The 20,162-nt window shown below is 57.7% G+C and overlaps 2 protein-coding genes across 2 annotated transcripts in view; both read right to left on the bottom strand.

Moving 5' to 3' along the window:
• Positions 1-405: 405 nt before the first annotated feature.
• ARPC1B (actin related protein 2/3 complex subunit 1B) lies at positions 406-13,603 on the bottom strand. The gene is made up of 10 exons (XM_080831110.1): positions 13,515-13,603; positions 6,372-6,448; positions 5,577-5,681; positions 4,918-5,140; positions 4,362-4,469; positions 2,983-3,189; positions 2,823-2,898; positions 1,871-2,076; positions 990-1,080; positions 406-725 (listed from the first exon to the last, which is right to left on the bottom strand). Exons 2-10 carry the CDS (start codon positions 6,433-6,435, stop codon positions 687-689), a joined length of 1,119 nt encoding a protein of 372 aa, XP_080687236.1. The 5' UTR covers positions 6,436-6,448; positions 13,515-13,603; the 3' UTR covers positions 406-686.
• A 6,025-nt stretch (positions 13,604-19,628) lies between these two features.
• ARPC1A (actin related protein 2/3 complex subunit 1A) overlaps positions 19,629-20,162 on the bottom strand; it is a 32,846-nt gene continuing 32,312 nt past the window's right edge. The window contains exon 10 of the mRNA XM_080830017.1: positions 19,629-20,032. Coding sequence (XP_080686143.1) covers positions 19,994-20,032 — 39 coding nt within the window. The 3' untranslated portion in view covers positions 19,629-19,993. The remainder of the gene's footprint in view (positions 20,033-20,162) is intronic.

Consider the following 20,162-nt stretch of genomic DNA (forward strand, 5'->3'; position numbering starts at 1 on the left):
TAAGGCCAGATATGTGGATGTAACTCATTATCTGGCTGTGACTGAGTAATTAGGGACCCGAGGAGCACATGTTAAGCAGAAAAGGCCCTCTGCGCAAAATAGGAACCGGGGGGAAACTGTCTTAGAAAGTGATGTGCATTTATCAGAAACCAGCTGCAGACATAAAGTAAAGAAATCAATTTCCATTAAAACCCAGAAGCAGCCTGGCATGTGCAAGTGCTGGTCTGGGAATCTGACTCCCGAGTGACAGGAAGCCACTGGGGTCTGGCCATGCCCTTGCTGGACTGTGGGGGGAAAGGGGAGCGGTGAGAAGGGCCTCGGGCTTCAGGATCAATTCTGTTGGTAGAGCAGAAGGGACCTGTGCCCGCGCGAACACGCGCTTCTCCCAAACACAGGAGACCAGCTCTGAGACTGCTTTTTTATTATATCATGTTGTTGAAGCAGTTTATGACCAGCACAGTGCTTTGAGAACATTTTTAACAATAAATGAAAGCATCTCTTTATAAGAAAAAGGCACATGTTCCTTCAATAGTTAAGAAAAGCTTCCCACCCCTCCCTCCCCTCCGCCTGGAGCAGTCCCCAGGGGAACCCAAACTGCTACCCTAGAAACATTCAGCAAAGCGACCCTTAGCCTCCCTGACCTTCTCCCCCAGCAGCTGGGATGAGGGCAAACTCTGTGTCACAGGTCATTTGATCTTGAGGTCCTTCAAGGCTGATTCCAGGCTCTGGAAAGAGCAGAACAGACAGTCTGGTTTGCAGCCGTCCCCCACACCCCCCGCCCCCAGGGACCTGGCCCCTAGCCAGCCCAGCCCCAACCTGCCAGAGGACAGAGAACCTGGTCTTTGGAGTCAGGCAGACCTGGATTTGAGTCCCAGCCCTAAAGGGAGGTGCCCCAGGGGGTGCCCCTCATCTCCCACCACCTTTAGTCCAAGCAGTGCCTTCCTCCTGGAGGAATCCAGGAGGAAGGGCCAGGGTGGGCTAGGACTCACCTTCACATCCCAGATGCTCATGCCGCCGTCCATTCCTGTGGTGCAGAACTGGGAGCACTTGGCCTTCCCCCCGCTGAGCACCGAGATCTGGCTGCAAAGAGGAGGAGAGCTTGATGGGTCCCAGCCGGAGCCCTTTGCTGGACTGGGGCCCACCGGCCTCCAGGAGCTCCCAGCCTTCCGGTCAGCCAACTCTGGTGAGAAGTGCTGGGCTGTGCCGGTGGGGTATGCCCCACAGAGAGCCCGGGGAGTGGGCCGCGGAGGGCTGCAGAGGACGGGGCTCACGAGGCTGCTTGGAGGAGCGGTAGGGAAGCCCAGGCAAATGGAACCAGACGTGCAGAGGCCCCGGGCAGGGCTCGAATCCCACATTGTGTGGGGAATGTCCAGAGTGACAGGCTTGTAGCAGGATTGGGGGAAGGCAAAACCAGGGGCTGGGAGGACCCAGAGGGTCGTTCGATGAGCCCTGAAAGCTGGGCTCAGGCGTTGGGTCCGAAAATGACACTGGAGGTGATGGCCACGGGGGTTCACCTGGCGGGGGGGCTGGTTAGGAAGTCCCGCCATACTTGTCCCTGGTTGGCCGTGGGTGGACACCTGGGGCTGGCAGGACTGGGGCGCTGGGGAGTTTCTCACGCCTCATCCTGCCTCGCTGCTCAGGGAGGCGGCCGCAGGACTAGTTCAGCCACAGCTCTGACCCGTGGGCCTGGTTGTCCCAGAGAACTGTGATGGTCCCCACACCACCATGTCCTAGAAACGCAGAGCACAGCGCCTGCGCTGCCCCCTCACCTAATGCTGTTTTTGTGCCACCTAGAGGTCGCCCCGCTTCCCAAGTAAGGAGCCCCCCCTGACGCTGGTGCGGAGAGAGTCAAGGTTGGTCCCGCCCTCACCTCACACTGTTCTTATGCAGCGAGTCCAGGCCAGCACCGGAGGCCACGCTGCCATCTGAGCTCGCCTTCTTGTCCAGGTTCTGGAAGCGCTCTCGGGCCGTCAGGCCACGCTGCGAGCTCTGCTTGGGCACGTCCAGCCGCCCGCCAAAGCTCAGTGTCCCTGTGGTGCCATCGTAGGTAAACAGCACCGGGAAGCAGTCGTGGCCCTGTGACAGGGCGGGGATGTCATGGGAGCGTGGCCAAGGGTGGCACAGCACCCCTATCTTATTCACTGGGAAACAGTCTGGAGACAAGGCACGACACCAAGGGCGTCTGGACTGTGGGTCTGGTGGCAGGACTTGGGGGGAGCTATGGGGAAGCCCATGCCTGCCCGGAGACACAGCCGGGCCCACCCCGGGTATATGGAAAGGGACCAGGTGCTGGTGTTGGGGGGAGCCTCTGGGGGCGGCCCCCTCCCCCTGGAAGCTCAGGGATGTTGTGTCCTGCCCAGCCGGTTACACCCGCTCTGGGACAATACCCCACAGCTGCACGCTTCTGGAGGCAAAGCAGGCCAACCCCCGTCTGGGACCCGAGTGTGTTTGCTGAGGCGGGAAGAGGGGTAAAGAGGGTGGGCGGGGGGCGGAGAGCGGTGCCCTTCTGGATGCGAGGGACGACTGTGCAGCCGCCACACCCGCACTGGCCCGTACGATGTAAGCAGAAGCCTCAGGCTCCAGGGCATGATTCTCCGCCTCCCCCTCCTCCCTCCATGGCAGCTAGGGCACATGAGGGAGAGCAGCCCCCCTGCACTGAGCAGGGCCCCCCCAACACCTGCACTGCGGTAAGCACTGCCACCAGGGCCTTGTTACAGCAGAAGACAGCCCGTTCTGCCCAAGGAGGAAGAGAAGGTGGGGGAGACCGGTGGGGAGCAGGTCTAACTGGCACCGCCCCCTCTCTGCCCCCCTCCCTGCCTCACCGCTGCCACCAGACTGTTGTCTGTGATGAAGGTCAGGGCCAGCAGCGGCAGCGTTTCAGAGGCCAGAGTCGCGACGCTGAGAGAGAGAGAGAGGTCAGTCGCTCCAGCCCCTCCTGCTCTGGGCCTTGGTCGCCCCCTGACCCCGGGGTCCTGTACTCACGCCATTTTCTTGTCGGCGTCGGCCAGGCACACGGTGCTGTCGTGGCTGACCCAGGCCACGCGGCTGCCACTGGCGGAAAAGCAGACGCCATGCACCCAGCCGCAGCTACTGCTGGACTCAAACATCAGCTCCCCAAAGGGCATCTTGGAGCCCCATGGGGTGGGTGCTGGCCGTTCCTCCACCTCCTTGATGTAGGCCGAGAAGATCCTGCCAGGAGAGACCAAGAGAAGCCGTGGTGACCGAGGGGGTCTGGGAGGGGCCTGGGGAGGTCAGAGTGCCCAGCAGGGAGCTGGTGGACACCAGAGCTGGCTTTTTGTGGCTTTTGTGACCTGCATCTTTACTCGGACGGTGTGGGCTTCAGGGCCCTCCTGGTACAGTCAGTGTCCAGGCACTCCCGGGCCCTCTGAGGCCTGACCATGCATGGCTGACACGGCCCCAGGGGGTGTCCTGGTCCCCATCATGCAGGTGCCTCCACTCCACAGCCAGCCCCTAGAATGCCCCTCCTCCTCCCTGCTCCACACTTTCCTTTTTTTTTTTTTTTTAAGATTTTAGTTATTTGACAGAGATCACAAGTAGGAAGGCAGGCAGGTGGTGGGGTAGGGAGTAGGCTCTCTGCTGAGCAGAGATTCCCAATGTGGGGCTCAATCCCAGGACCCTGAGATCATGACCTGAGCCGAAGGCAGAGGCTTAACCCACTGAGCCACCCAGGCACCCCTGCTCTGCACCTTAAATCAGGCCGGCCACCTTCCCCGCCAGCTCTACCCAGCACACCACTTTCCCACATGCTGACGTCCTCGCTCTGTCCCAGGGCCAGCACGGGGGCACTGGGCAGATCAGCTCCCCACCCACCAACGGAGCCTCAGTGGGACGTCACCCTCTCCTGGCCAGGGCCTCCAGAGGAGCCCCTGGGGCCTGCTGCAGCCTTTCCCAGGCGGAGACCCAGGCCACCTGTCTGGAGCTGGGAGCCACAGGGCTCGGCAGGCTCACGGGTGCTACGCCCACAAGTACAAAGAGCCAGTGGCAACTGGAGACGCTGCGTTCCAGGCCCGAGATGATGAGGCAGATTGGTCTAAGCCCAGTCATGTATGCCAGTGTGAGACAGGTCCCCACTCACTGTCCTTGAGACGGAAGACAAGGAAACTGAAGGAGAGGAGGGCCTGGAAAAGTGTCCTTGCTGACATGAAGAGGTAGCCAGGGCTGCAACCTGCCAAGACTCCGTGGGCTGGAGACAGGACCCAGCGGCAGCCCCGCCGAAACCTCACAGATGCCGGACCGAGGCCCCAGGTCACCCTGCTGGTGGCAGAGCTGGTCTGGAAGGCAGGGCACGGGGCTCCCTCCACCCCAGTTCCTGTGCTGGTATCGGGGAGGCCCCTGCTTACCTGCACTTGAAGTCACAGGAGCCCGCGGCCAGGAGCACGTTGTTGGGGTGCCAGTCCAGGCTGAGCACCGTGGAGCGAATGGGCTTCTTGATGTGCTTGCAAACCCACCTGGAAACACGGACAGGTAGAGGGGAGGGGGACTGGCAGTCTCAGCACCCAAGTCCCCAGTGCCCCAGGGACTCCACATTCCCAGGGACCTGGAGAACCCCCAGTTTCCCCGAAGGGAGAGGCCTGGATCAGACCAGTGGGGTGTGGGTCCCCTCCAGCTGGGAACTCTATCCCTGGCAGCCTAATTGAAACCTCACAGCAAGCCTGGGGCAGGCTCAGTCATATGGCAGCTAACTGGCCAGGGTGGAATTCGCTCTCCGGTCTCCCAGACTCCAGCCTAGCCTCTGCCCTCAGGGACCCCGGGGAACAGATGATGTGGCCCTGGAGCACGACAGGCTGGACATCTCAGACAAGTGACCTGAGCTCAGGGCCTTACTTCGCTCGTCTGAAAAATGGGGACAGCCCCAGGGTCCCTTCCAACCCACCCCGCCCCTGCCCAGGCACCTACCAGTCATTTTCCTGCTCAAAATAGCAGATAGAGATGACACGGGAGCCACTACCCACAGCAAACTTGTTCTCCTGGGGGGCCCAGCGCACACAGCGAGCAGCCCGGTTGATCCGCAGGATGACGAGCGTGGGCTTCCACGTGTGGCCCTTCAGTGTCCACACGTAGGCATTGCGGTCTGTGCCACAGGTCACGATTCGGTTACTCTCAGGGGCCCAATCGATGCCTGTGAGATGGTGAGAAAACAGGCTGAAGTCATCCAAGCAGAAAGACTCCCTGGCATCCATGTAGGGAGGGGCTTAGAGGCCACAATGTGGATACAAGCTGCTCCAGGGGGTGCCATTAGAACTAATACTGAGAGTGTTATAGCTCTCCAAAATATTACCAAACAGGCTGGAAAGCCAAGAGACAGAAAAAAAATGGGTCCTTGGCAATGTTGAACTGAGATGCTGGATCAAGCCTCTCCTGAAGCCCAGAAACCTCTTCAGGTTTTCAGTAACGTGAGCCAACATGATCCCTTTGTAACTTGAGCCAGTTTGAATTAGGGTTGTGTTACTTGCAACCCAAACTATCCTACCTGACCCAGTGACTGAGAAGATGACTGGCTGGACCTCCCCATCCCATCTCCTTTTCGGAGAATGATCCTAGTCAGCCTGCCTTACCTGTCACCTGCCCATTGTGCTCCTTGAGCTCATGCACCTTGACCCACTTGGCCCCGCTCTTCTCGTAGATGTGCACCTCGTGGTTGTTGGGGCAGATGGCAATCTCTGTAGGAAAGAAGGGTGGGGGTAGGGAGGAGGAGGTGCCCAGGTTACCCATTTCCTAAAGACCCTCTCCCAGGAACATCCTTCACCCCTCTGCTTTGGTGCAGGGCTCCCTGAAGCACCTTGCAACCCCTCCCCTGGGACTAGCCATCCTTCACCTGCACCCACTACCCACAGGCACCCCCACAGCAATCTCATGACTTCCCCTCCCGCTACTGCTCTCTGCTCCCCATCTCCAGCCCAGAGAGATCCTTGCTGCTCTGGACAGTGCCAGGCTCTCCTGCTGCAAGGTCTTAGCGTGGCTGCCTCCTTTACCTCCCCCGGAAGACCTCCCTGGCCACCTTTTCTAAGCCAGCGCCTCTGCCTCCAACGCTTTCCCTCGTCCTGTGTGTTTCTCTCCAAGCCATCTTCATTTCTCACCCCAGCCTGGGAGCCCCAGTGGCATCTGCAGCAGGGTCTGGCCCAGCATGGGGCCGCACCCTCCCCTCCACCCCCTCACGGCCCCCCTCGCCAGCTGCCCCTGTGTGTGGCCAGAACTCGTCCAACCCCTCATACATCCTTGGGACCAGAGGCGAAGGAAGGGGACAGCCAACCCTCGGAGACCACAGTCTAGGGCGCCCAGCCGCTGTACCGCCCGCACGCACCCCGGGGGCTCCCGCCCCCCCCACGTCATCCTGTGGCAGCGGCACTCACGGGTGCGGTCCTTGTTCCAGGCATGGCAGCTGATGGGCTCCACCAGGAAGCTGTGGTACGCCATGGCTGCTTAGCTCCTGCGCCCGAGAGAGGAAGGCACCCCCCAGTCAATCCCCACCTCTGACCCCAGAACAGGCCCCAGCCAACCTTGTGGGAGGGCAGCAGGGGCCAGCCTGGTCTTCCCTTGAGTGGGGTGTGCTAACCCTGTGTCAGGTCAGGTGTCCCTCATCATCTGTGCCTCAGTTTCCTCCAGGGTAGAGGGCATCCCCCTCAGAAGGATGGAGTGAGGGGCGCCTGGGTGGCTCAGTCCATTAAGCATCTGCCTTCTGCTCAGGTCATGATCTCAGGGTGGGGATCGAGCCTGCATCAGGCTCCCTGCTCAGTGAAGGGTCTGCTTGTCCTTCTCCCTCTGCCACTCACCCAACCCCCCCCCCCCCACTCATGGTCTTGCTCTCAAATTAAATTTAAAAAAAAAATTTTTTTTTTTTTTAAAGGATGGAGTGAGGACGAAATGAGAGCAGTGCCCAGCACACAGCAGGGAGCCTCCCACACCCAGAGCTCTGGTTTTCAGGAGGGAGGGCAAGAAGCTGGTCTGCAGGAACCTGCAGGTGAGGGCACAGACCGACACACAGACACCTTCCTCCCCTGCCGCTGAAATTCCCCTGAGCCTGAAGTGGGGTGGATACACATGAGTGGGGGAGGGGCCGTTCCTCCCCCCCCCCCACCACCATCCCCTCTCTGCCCAGCTCTGCCCACCCTGTTCCATTTGGCAGAGCCCTACTCAACTGGAAGACCCCAGGTGAACTTGACTTCCTCAAACCTGTGCTCTCCCCTACTTCCCCTCTCAGCCTGCTGCACTGCTTGCCGCCAGCGACTGACCCTGGGCGTATCGCTCACCCCTCCGAACCTCAGTGTCCACATCTGCCCCGCGGGAACAGGAATCCTGCCCCCAGAGGTGGTGAGAGTGTAAAATAAGACATTAAGCCATGCGTGGCACACAGTCGGGTATGCACGAGACGCACCTCCCGCGGGGTAACACCCAGCCACAACCCACCCGTGTGGGCGTCTGTCTCCCCCACTCAGCGGCTGATCCCAGGGCCCACGGGGCTCAGGCCTTTGCACTGGCTGTTCCCCAGGCCCCCAGAGCTCCCCCGACTGCGCACCTGCCTGCCAAGCCCGCACTGCTGCCCTTCAAGTCTGTGTTCCAAGGCCGCCACCTCAGGCTACCCCGGGGCTCCCTATTCCCGGAGGGAAGACTCCCCGCGGAGAATCACCACTGACCATCTGTCACTCTGTACTCAATCGCTGCACCTGCGGCTCCCCCCAGCTGGGACCGACGGAGCTGGATGCACACAGCTCTCGCTGGTCTTGCCCACGGTGCTCTCCCCAGGGCCTAAGTGCTTGGCACGTAGTAGGTGCTCCCTAAGTACGTGATGAACACAACTGTATGCTGTCACTAGTGCCCAGGAGAGGAAGTTCTTTATTAAAAAGTTAATTGGGGCATCTGGCTGGCTCAGTCAGTGGAGCATGCGACTCTTGAACTTGGGGTGGTGGGTTCAAGCCCCGTGGGGGGTGTAGAGAGGACTTAAAATCTTAAAAAAAAAAAAAAGGCAACCCCCCCCCCCCACCACCCAACATATCGAGAATGCTCCTCACTTGCCAGCTCTAAGCAGTCCAGGCATCTCTCTCTCTCTTTCTTTCATTCCAGGAGCATTAGCACAGCACTACATTAGCTTCTGGTGTACAGCCTAGTGACTCAATTCTGCACGGTGCCCCGCGCTCATCAACATGAGTGTGCCCTCAGTCCCCTTCCCCTATTTCACCCATCCCCCCCCCCCAGGTGTTCTTGACTTTAGTGCTCAGATGCCACAGCCCCAGAGGACAGACAGACAGGCTGAGGTTCAGCGAGGGGGAAACTACCCACCCAGTCACACCTGGCAGGTGTCACGAGGAACCGGTTGGCAGGTTTGCAGCTCATGGACTAGGCTAAAGGATGGCTTCTCCCCAGCCCTAAGCTTGAGCCCGAACACCCCAGGAAACTTACTGGGCACCTCCCCGGCCCCTCAGGAGAACGGCCACCTGTTTACATGAGGCCCCGCTGGAAGGCACAGCGTGGAGTCAGGGCCCAGCCGCAAGAGAGGGACTGGCTGCATGTAGCCCACTGTCCCCCGAGAAATCCAGGGCTCAGGGGCCAGCCTGCCCCACAAATCCTGCTGGGCCTGGCTTCCTGACCCGCAGCTCACCGTCTTGTGGGCCCTGCTCCTCCTGCCCACCCCAGATCCAAAACCTGTTTTCATTTATAGCAGGAAGCTCTGGAAGGTTCCTGGGGCAGCCCAGGTCTCAGGGGTACAAAGACACACGTGCAGGTACAGGACAGGGATGTGCCTGGAGCAGGGCACCAAGTGCGCCCTTGATCAATACTGCTGAGGCAGAGAAAGCGGACACAGCTGCAGCCCAAGCTCAGGCCACACACGCTCACGCGTGTTCAGCCTCGCACAAGCACACAAGCACACTGCTCTGTGATCCCATGTGTTCAACCATGCACACACGCACACACACTGCTCTCATGTGTTCAGCCTTGCACACGCACACAAGCACACTGCTCCACGTTCTGTGTTCAGCCTTGCACTCAAGCACACTCCCCCTGCATGCTCCCATGTGTTTAGCCGTGCACACACACGCACACTGCTCTCATGAGTTCAGCCTTGCACACGCACAAGCACACTGCTCCCGCTTGCACATGCACACAAGCACACTGCTCCCGCTTGCACACGCGCACAAGCACACTGCTCCCGCTTGCACACGCACAAGCACACTGCTCCCGCTTGCACAGGCACATAAGCACACTGCTCCCGCTTGCACATGCTTACAGCCACTGTCCCCCCATTCTCCATGTTCAGCCTTGCACACAAGCACACTGCCCCTGCACGCTCCCATGTGTCCAGCCTTGCACACACACACACAAGCACGCGGCTCCCACCACGGCCGCTTCCAGGCTCTCCTTATAAGGCCTCTTCGTGGAAGACAAAAGCCCCCGGAAGTGGCAGTTCGGGTCCCTCGGCTCAGGTCAGCAGGCCTGATGGGGACTTCCCCCAGCACTTCCGGTGCCACTGGCCAGGGCAGCACAGGCATCCAGCTTGGCTGGAGCACTTCGTCACCATCCACACCACAGACGACAAGACTAAGAAGTGGGAGGACCAGGGCCATCCGTGCTAATCTGCCCACCCCCATTTTCCAAGGTCGCCAGTGGGGCGGAGAGAAGGCCAGAGGCCCACTTCCACACCCTGGCTGGGCTCCTGCCGGTGCTGTGAAGGCCACCCACCCCCCACCCCTTCAGCCCCACTGGCCCAGAAGGAAGAAGCCCCGTGGCTACACCCCTGAGGGTCTCCGGGCCCACAGCTTGTCTGCAGAATTCAACTTCGCAGCTCCATCGGGCCCCGACTGTATGGCCGGGTGTCTCTGCTTCTTGTTGGGTCTTGGGCAAGAGTATCTATCTAGACCTGAGGACCAGGCTCTAAAAAGTCTGTCTAGTGTGATGTTCCAGAGTTCCGGGCTGTGACGATGGAGAGGTTGGGTCTGCTGAAAACAGCAGCCCCCATACTAGTAACACAGACAAGAGGACTTGGGGAACCCTGACCATTGTTTCCTAGGACCCAGAGGTCCTCAAGTGGGAAAGGAAGGCGCTGATAAAGACGGCCACAGGCACAGTGGGACAGGCAGGGTGGTGGAGTGAGGCTCAGACCACATCTATCAGCCAATCACACTTTAGCATGAATTCAGACAGAAATACTCATAGTACGCTGCATTAACTAACACCTTAAAGGGACCTGGGGTATTTACAGGGGAAGGGGGTGGGAGAGAAGAGGTGCATCTTCCCCTTTTCATAACTTTTTCATAATTTCTGCGAAGCAACTAAAACAGCAGGGCCTCAGCAATGACTCCCAACCCCCAAGTCAGCAATGAGGAAGTGGTAACCCAGAGAGAGGAGTAGCTTCTCTGGCCACTGTTGCCTCAGGGCTACATCCTCCTAGAGGAGAACCACTGGATTGTTCCCAGGGGTCAGACGCAGTGAGGCAGCCTTCACACTGGGCCACCCTCCCGCAGGACTCTGACTTCATCGTTCCCAGGAAACTTCTGTGGGTGGATGGGTGGGGGCTAGCACCCACTGCCAGCCAGTCCCCCTAAAGAATATGCAATTAGAGTTGCTTTGCCCAAGTGTGTTGACAACACAATACCTCGGCAATGGCTCGTGGGGGAGACAAAGGCAGGCTGAAGTCATGGCCTCCGAACCGCACCCCCCCACCCCACCCCCACCACTGCCACCACTTAACACTGTAGCCCTGTGAGCCAACACCATGGGCCCATTGGACTTCTGGGGACAAAGGGAGGAAGGCGCTCTGGGAACGGTGTTGGGACTAGGAATCCATGTGGTGGGATCTGTGCCTCATTACCCCAGAAACAGAGGCTGGGGGAGTGTGGGCCACATGCTGAGTCTCCCTGGCCTGCCTCCCCCCTGCCAGCCTCAAGCCAGGATCTCCGTGTTCCCGGTAGCCCTTCCCCGGCATCCTTCCAGCACACAGTGAACGCTCAGTATGAATGGGCGGGACATCACCCAGAGCTGGGGCAGCACAGGGAAGGGTGGCCTGAAGTCTGGGAGGGGGTTTGGGTCTCCAAAGTAGGGTGTGGGTTTCCCTGCGGGGGTTGCCAGAGACCAGGCACTGGGATAGGGAGGTAAGCTCCCTAGGGGTAGGGTATGTGCTCTGTCCATCCATGTATCCCCAGCACCAACTAGAGTGCCTGGCACACATAACAGGTGCTCAATAATATTTCTTAAATGTGGTTGAATGAATCCCATCCTTTCCTTTAGGGGATGGGCTATAAGAAATAGGCTTTATTATCTCAGTGGCATATGTACACAATTTTTAAATATTTACTGGGGAGTATGTGCTCAGTTTTTTTTTTTTTCTTCTTCTTCCTGATTAGGGTCAATGATTAGCAAAGCTTGGAAATCTGAACTCTAGAAGGTTGTCTCTGAGCATTTGGGAAGAACTCAGCTCCCCTCCAAAGCAGAGCAAGCCAGGAAAAGCCTGGCTTAGTGCTCCTTCCTTACAGTGCTGGGGGCAAATTCTGCCTCTCTCCATACGGGCTGGATGCCTCAGCCAATACTTCCTTCACATCTGGATCAGGAAAGGCTGGGGTGAACAAGGTACCGGCTGTAAGGTTCCTCATTGCTTTCAGAGAAGCTTGGCCAGGCTTCTCTGAAGCCAGAGGTTTGGCTGTATCTGAGGCTAAGCCAGGAAGGAGCAGTCTGGAGCAGGATCTTGGCCCTACAGGCACTCAGGGAAGTCCCCACCCAGCTCAGGCGCTCCAGGGAGCTGCCAGCAAGCACACGTGCTAAGCAGTTACTCAACTTCCTGTGTATATGGAGTAGCCCTTGCCACCCCACATAGACCAGCTAATACCTCCTCCCCAGGTCTGCTCCTGAAGTCTTACAAACGAGGCAAAAATCAAGTCAAGAAATAGAAATGAAAACGGTCCTAAAAAGGCACCATAAAACTTATTAATAAAGCAATGCAAACAAAACAAAATCCAAAAACACATAAAATGCAATGTTGGCAGAGTTGTGGAGAAACTCATTTGTTACAATTTGTTCAGCCTTTCTGAAGAGCAATACAATAACAATTCAACAACTGGGTCGGGACAAACAGAATAACATGAACAGGAACTTAAAAATTAACACTCTTTGGTGGCATAAATTCATTTTGGTGCTAAGAAAATAACCACTTTTTTTTTTTTTTAAGCAAACATGTTCATAATAACCCCCTTTAGAATGGTGGAAGGGCGGAAAAATCCAGATGACTACAAATATGGCAAGAGTAAACTGCGACACTAACATGTTGGGATACCATTTAACTATCCAAAAGGAGGTAGTGGATTACACACAAAGACACACACAAACTGCCTTTACCGGCATCTTTAAATGCCTGGTATTTTTAGCCAAGGCTTGGACATACATTCTCTTTTACCCCTGAAAGCCAGACTAAGTTAAGTAGTTTTGTGTTTGTTTTAACCTTCATTTTGTACAGAAGGAAACAGACAAAAAGCCAAGATTTGCTCCAAGCCACACAGCTCCCACATGGCCCAGTTTGGGATTCTGATCCCAAATCTCAGAGGTTAACATCATCCAGACACTTTGATAAATGTGGATGGCAGTGGCAACAGTTAACAGCACACATCTGTACCCTGTGCCAGGCACGTTGCCAAGCGCCTTCCACACATTATTCCATGTAAGCCTCAGGACGCTCCCATTTTACAGATAAGATAGGTTGAGGCCCAGGGAAGTTAGATGGCTTGCTAAGGTCATGGGCCAGTGAGGAAGCAAGCACTCTTACCCCGGTCCCAGAGGCCCTTAACCACTGGGCAGCACTGCCTGCCGGGCGTGGGGAGTCCGGAGAGAGCCTGGAAGAACCCCGGGAGCGCCTCCTGCTCAGTCCCTGCGCTAGGCTGGTTCCGGGGCTTCCCGCTAGCCTTTTCAGGGTTACTGTCACCGCCCTGGGCGGGCCCCGCTGCTTTCCCCGCGGGCCAAGGAGGGGCTGCTCCGCTCAGCGTTCGGGAACCCCTCCGGGTGAGGACCGCGAACCCGGGCCCCAGGGGCCGGGGGTGGGCTGGGGGCCGGGGAGGTGGCGCGGGGGAGGGGGGAGGGAGGGGCAAGGTGGGCGGGGGCGCCAGCTCATTTCCCGGCCCGAGCAACCCGGAAGGCTGGAGGATGGAGGGGAAGTGACTGGGTGTGGGGCCCTCGCGGCCCGAAAGAGCAGGGGGACAGACAGCGGGGCAGGGAGGAGGAGGCCGGGGCGGCACCACGGGGGCCGGGGCCGCCCCGAGGGCGCCGGGGGGCAGGGAGCCCTGCATTTCTCTCGCCTGGAGGGGCCCCCCACCCCGGAACCGGCCCGCCATCCCGTGGTCCCCTCACCTCCAGGCGGACCCACACACCTGGCAAGCCCCCAGCCCTGTGCCCCTTCACCCGGGCACCCCCTCCCCGCGCCCCCACGTCTGCGGACGCGCGGCACCCTCCTCACCTGCATGCAACTCCCCGCCCCCTCCCCCGGGGGCGCCCCTTCCCCCGGGGGTCCCCAACCCCCTCACCTCCCGGCGCCCCGGCCGCGGACTCTGGGCAGTCGACGCGCCGAACCGGCTCTGGGCCCCGCGCCGCGCCGCAGCCACTTCCTCGTGGGCGGGGGGCGGGGCCTCCCAGCCTCAGCCCCGCGGGGACGGGGGCGGCGACCAGGGTGGCGGCCGCCAGATCCCAGGCCCCGCCCACCCATCCGGGGTGGGGGCTGCGCGGCGCCCGGGCGCCCAGAAACCATCCGCGACCGCCCCTCGCAACTTAACGGGTGGGGAAACTGAGGCTCGCGGAGGCGCACAGCCAGAGCGGCAGCTGGGCGGAGCGCACACGTGCCCACCGCGGAGAGAGCCCCTCTCCACCCTTCCTCGGGGCGCTGATACCCACAGGGCGCAAAAAGTGCAGGCCCGGAACCCGCGGCGGGCAGGAAGGCGAGGCGGGGCCGCCGGCCCCTGCCGCCGCAACCCCCCACCCGTCCTCACTGCAAAATGCGCCCGGGGCAGGGCTGCCCGCAGGCGTCCTGTGGCGACTCTGGCTGGCCCAGCTCCCTCCCTCTGGGAGGGCTCCTTGCGCTTTGCTTCCGCGGACGTCCGCTTCTCGCCTTTAAGTTGCCGGCTGGCGTTGCAACCGCGTGAATTTGGGAGTCTTTCCGTCCTTAGCCTCTGCCTCATCAGCGGAGACGTGGCCAGGGGGCGGGGAGATGGGGGAGACCCTGGTCAAGATCCTGCTGTGCCCTCCCAGCCGGTCAGGCCCCTCCCCGGGAGTCCCCTCGCCCAGGGTCAGCCAGGCGGCCGGCAGCAGGTGCGGTGCGGGTCTTCCCGGACTCAGGAGGTCTGGGGCCAGACTCCCACCTTGCCAGGTCTCGGGGCCGTGACACATGTTCTTCCCGCCTGGAACCCTTTTCCCACCCTGTCCCCTCCTGGCCAACTCCGGTTTCTAACGCAGGACGTGTCTCTTCGCTCTTTGCCCACAACCCCTGCCCCACTGGAGGTGTCCGCGGGACTCCCAGCCCCGACCTGCGCTCACGTCCTAGCGCCGGTCACACTGAATCCTGCCTCCGGGGGATGGTGGTGGGGAGGAGGACATGTGTCCGAACACGGGAGCTCTTCCAGGATCGAGTGTCGGGGGAGAAGCCTCAGCTACGGCTTGCGGGACTACCGGCCTTCCCGGCTCGAGGAGACACTGCGCGGCTGTCACCAGCCCTCCCATCTGGCCGTGGAGGGAAACGCAGAGAAATGACCCGCACCCTAGTCAAAGTCTGACTGGTGAGCTCCAGCCCAACCTGCTTCTGCCAATGAGCCAAGGATGCTGCTTCGTCGGGTGGCTTGAGACTTTGCTACCCATCGCTAAAAGCATCCGGACAAATCCGAACACCTGAGGATTCCCTCCCTCCCCGTGAAAACCGAGCGTGTGAACTGTTGGTATTTGCTCTGCTGCGCACCTGCATTCAGGAAGGAGGCTCCGCGCGCACCTGTTGCGGGAGTGCAGGTGTGAGAGAAATGAGCTCCAGGCAAAGCCCTGTTGCAGGGCTGCGTCTCTGACCCTGTTAGCGAGGCTAACTCATGACAAGCGCCGCCAGCGCCCCTCGCAGGCCTGGTGGTTGAGGGAAGACCGCCTCACACCGGGAAGCCCTGGCAGGTGTCCTGAGGGGGCACAAAGTTCTCCAAGCCTGAAGTGAAGCGACTCCTTGAGTGAGGGAACCTGGGCTGGAAGGATTTCACTCCGGGTTCTGGAACAACTCAAAGAGTTCATTTCTTCCTGGAAACTGCTCCCACCGACGGCCCTGGGGTGAAGATGCTGCCCTCCCCCTTCTCAGGTTTTCAAGGAAGGCCGCGACCCCCCCCCCCAGGCTGCTGCTGCTTGGGGGTTGGCCGAGTTGGAGGAGGGCAGTCCTTGGGGGCTGGTGCGATATCCTCAGGTCCTCCAGGTTCTTTCTGGCTTTCCGCTCCCACCTCCTGGCTGCACTGGCCTTGCTGCCTCCTGGTCACAAGAGGGCAGCCACGCTCCAGACATCTGGACTCTGGACGCGGTGGGCGGGCCCCTGCAGTGGGGAGACCCGGGAGGAAAACCTTTCCTGAAACACCCAGTCTGATCCCCTTCTGTTTCAGCTTGTGCCCACCCCCACAAGGGGACCATGGTTCCCTGTCGCTGAGATCAAGGGACTGCCACCTGATCCCCGTGAGGAGGAAGAGGAGAAACCCCTGTGTCTCCTCTCCCAGGCCACACCTGCTTGTGCGGTGGACAAAGCCCAGGAGGCCCAGAGCATCTCGTGTCCGGGTGCCCCTGTTGCACACCCCCTTCCAAGCCACAGGGTTTTGTATCAGTCTGAGCGGACGCTACAACCAAACCTCCGAAGGTATAGTTGGAAGGGTCCCCACCTGTCATGTTCAGTGACCTCACCCTGCCCGAGCCTGGGCGGACTCGCCTGGGCTTGCTCACCAGGCGTCTCCACTCCCTGCCCTCGCCCAGCAGGGGGCGTGCTTAGCGGTTACCACTGGGGCTCTCTTGGGTGGGGCTCGAACTCAGCAATCCCAAGATCAAGAGTCACTTGCTCCACTGACTGAGCCAGCCAGCCCCCCTTCCCACCCCCACACGGACTTGTTTTGTCATCTTTGAAATGTGGCAGTGACAGTTCCAACCCTGTAGGGTTGTTGGGGGTAGTTAACACCTATCAGTTATGTACCTCGGTGCCTGGTCCGGGAGCTCTTCTCAGGTGGCGCATCAAAGGTGTGGCTACAACACCCTTCCGGGCACCCAGGCACCACTCCCCCCTGCCCTGTGAATGACGGAAAGGTGGTGGCTATCCCCCCCCCCTTTTTTTTTCCAGAGTGAGAGAGCACAAGCAGGGGTAGCGGCAGGAAGAGAGAGAATCTGCATCCTCCCCCTCCTCCTGATGCAGGACTTGACCCCAGGTCCCTGGGATCATGACCTGAGCTGAAGGCGGACACTTAACCGACGGAGCCACCCAGGCGCCCCTCTTCAACTTTTTCTGATCACGACCCGCAGTGCTGGATATCGTGAACCCAGGCACACCCCCACGTATATCCGAAACCGAGGTATCGTGGCGCACTCACTGCCACGCCAAATGTTCTTGTGTTTTTTTAAGATTTTATTTATTTATTTGACAGACAGAGATCACAAGTAGGCAGAGAGGCAGGCAGAGAGAGAGGAGGAAGCAGGCTCTCTGCTGAGCAGAGAGCCTGATGCGGGGCTCGATCCCAGGACCCTGGGATCATGACCTGAGCCGAAGGCAGAGGCTTTAGCCCACTGAGCCACCCCGGCGCCCCTAAATGTTCTTGTTTTTCAAATGCCACTCATGACCTACTAAATTAATTTTTACAACCACGAATGGGCTCTGACCCTCAATTTGCAAAACCGTTTGAGACCCCATTTCCTTCCTTTTTCTGACTCGGTCGCGTATGTATTCGTTTCCTATTGCCGCTTTAGCAACTTGCCACAAACAGGGCGGCTGCAAACAACACGAAGGTATTCGCTTACGTTTCTGGAGGTCAAAGTCTCTGGTCTCCTTGGGCAGTGTGGCGTTCCTGCCGCAGGCTCCGGGGAGAGCTTGTTTCCTTGTCTTTCTTGCTGGCCAGAGGCCACCGGCCTTCTTTGGCCCCATGGCCGCATCTCTGACTCACCTGCCCGTCTCCCTCATAAAGCTCCCTGGGACCGCAGCGGGCCCACCTGGATAATCCAGAATCCTCTTCGTCTTTAACTTAATTACATCGACAAGGTTCACGGTTCTGGGATTAGGACATGGACATCTTTGGGGGGGACATTACCTACTGCACCCAGTATTTAAATTATACATGTATAATTCAATAACCTTATAATTCAGATAACTGATCTACATGGGGCCTGAGTCCACATGGGGTAGCTCACAGCTCGGGCACACTGCAGGCACCGAGGGAAACCCTGGCCCTCTACACCATTGCCTCCGGAGTTGGGGCACACGTGGGAGCTGTAAACCACTCGAGTGATGGCCCTTGAGCCAAACTGAAGAGTCGCCGAAGCAATCATCTGGATTCAGAGGCTGAACTCATCCTTTCTTTCTCAGAATATTCTCGAAAGAACTATTGGATTTTTTTTTTTTTTTTTTTTTTTTGGTTAGCAAGATCCTTTATAGTTTCCCACTCTGCTGCACTGTTATTAAGGGTCTCCGGGGTCTATAAAAGGGCCAGTGCCAAGCCTGAAAGTGAATTTCAGCTTTACTGATTAACTGAAATTACTAATCCTGTTTGTTTGTTTAAGATTTTATTTAAGAAAGAGAGGGCGAGAGAGAGAGAGAGAGAGAGAGAGAGAGAGAGAAAGCACAAACTGCGGTGGGGAGGGACGGGGTTGGGGGAGAGGCAGCAGCAGACTCCCTGCTAGGGAGCCCAATTCCGCTCAATCCCAGGACCCTGGGATATATTAACCTGAGCTGAAGGCAGGCGCTTAACCCACTGAGCCACCCAGGTGCCTCTACTGATCCCGTTTCTACTGCTATTTTACAGCTGACGATATGGAGGCTCAGCCAAGTTACCTAGATTGCTCAAGGTCACACAGCTTGGCAGAACTATAACCTGACATCAAAGCCCAAAGCCTTGAATCAAAGGGCTTTGGCAGTCACCCAGAGGCCCCCCCCAGACTGGTAGTTATTGTGGCCCCGGGCCCGGAAGCACCGTGGGTTTCCAGGTGGATGGGTGAGAAATGACCCAAGTTAAAAAAAAAAAAACCAGACACTCTGGCTAAGTCCTTGGAGGCAAAGTTGGAAACTTTTCTTTGTTGCCCTTGTTTCTTTCATGGAATACAGCGTTTCTCTAAAAACCTCTGGGCTTCCTGGCCAAATCATGTGACTTAATGAAACAAAAAAGAAATTTTGAGCTAATTCCTGTTTAGGGCCTACTTTCGTCTGTCGGTGAGAACAGCCTTGCAGATGCCTGGGGGCAAACACACATACACAAAGGAGTTCCCGTCATCGGGGTCGAGAGGAGGCTCCTGCAAACAGGGGAGACAGGCCCACCAGGCCAGCCCCTCGGCTGCTGAGATTCTCTCCTGGAGGAAAGTAATGCTCCCCATGAGACACCAGAAGGATAAAATTACTCTTGAGAATGTATCATGATGTCCTCTGAGAAGCACCATTACCGATGTCCTAAAACCAGGGCTGTCTTTGAATCACAGTGAGGCAGGAGGCAAGGGAGGCTTGGGAGGCAAGTTGATCAAAGTCAAGTCATTTTGGGTTTAGGTCTTAACCTAAAGTCAGCAGGTCATAAAAAGAGTCACAAGATCCCTGTCCCTCTAGCAGTAAGAGCCACAGAGTCTGGACACTCTTACCATGGCCTCCTGTGGGTAATTCTGTAACCCTAGGCAATGGGAAAACCGCCCGATGGAAATGATAAACCCAAAGTTAAAGAGTGAGCCCCTCCCTGTACAAGTAGCTAATTTTTAAAAACTTATAAAACCCCTTGTTAGAGGTAAAACGGTGGTGGTGGGCAGGGGTCAGGGCCACTTCCCCATCTGGGAAAAGAGACTGCTACTCTGTCAACTTATTTTGTACACTCTCCTACTCCTACACTTAATCTTTGTCCCTTTCTCTAAATGGCTTGCTCTTGAATTCTTTCTCATGCAAAGGCAGGAACTCTTGGTGGGGGGCCTCGACCGCTCCCCTTCTCCTGGGCCAGGGAGATCAGGAAAATGGCTGTGCTCAAGGCTACTCTGTATTTATTTCCTTTGCTAATTATTTATATTTGTACCTCTCAAGATTCTCAGCCTTGGAACGTCAAAATTCCCGTCTAATATTTTTTTTCCCCCGTCTAATTTTGATGAGAACAACTTAGTTTGGCCTAGTAATGTCTAATGGAAATGGTAAGCTAACGTGTCCCTTTCCTCTGTCCCCGCAGCGCAGTGGGGGTGGCTGCCCCATGCGGGCCCCGGGCACAGAGGTGGCCCTCCCTGCTGCCTCGAGCACAGAGGCCATGCTGCGAGGCTAGAAGGCAGCATTCAGTAAAGGCTGTTTTCTCAGAGGTGGTACAGGGTGGTTGGATTTCAGAAACTCAGAATCCAAGAGTTTACCCTAAAACCTATTTTGCTAACAGAAATTTTTTTTTTGTCCCTATCTTTCTAATAGAAGTAGCATAAGAAAACAAAACGAAAAATACATTCAGTACTTTTATTTAACTGTTGAGGCGACAATTGACGTATCTCCCACCCTCTCCTTTAAGTTAGTGTGACAATTTTCCATAATAAACTACTTAAAGAGAAGCTTTGGTCAAGAATGGAATGAAATAGCAAAAACAAAAACAAAATAACCCCAAATCACTGCTGCTTTTAAAAAACCAACACTGTCACCAATTATATTCAAACAAAAACACACACACGGTATTTGCGCGAAACGTGTCTTCAGTGTTTCCTTGCGGCTGGCTCTCCTCACCACCATGCACACGGCGGGGCTGCGTCAGCGCATGTGTCAGTTTGTCAGTCTGTCAGTTTGTCATGCTGGATCTGGGAGGCTCACTCAGCTTCACATTATCCGGAGGCCCTGGATGGAAGACTCTAAGGTCTGGAAAGGGCGGGAGAACACAGGGTTACTGAGGCCGGTCCGTCTGGGCGTCTTCCCCCAGCCCCCCGGCACCACACAGCTGCCCTCTTCCCCCGACTGATGCGCAGGCCCCACACCCCCAAATCTGGCC

Source organism: Martes martes, assembly GCF_963455335.1.
Source record: "Martes martes genome assembly, chromosome: 18".
NCBI lineage: Eukaryota > Metazoa > Chordata > Mammalia > Carnivora > Mustelidae > Martes > Martes martes.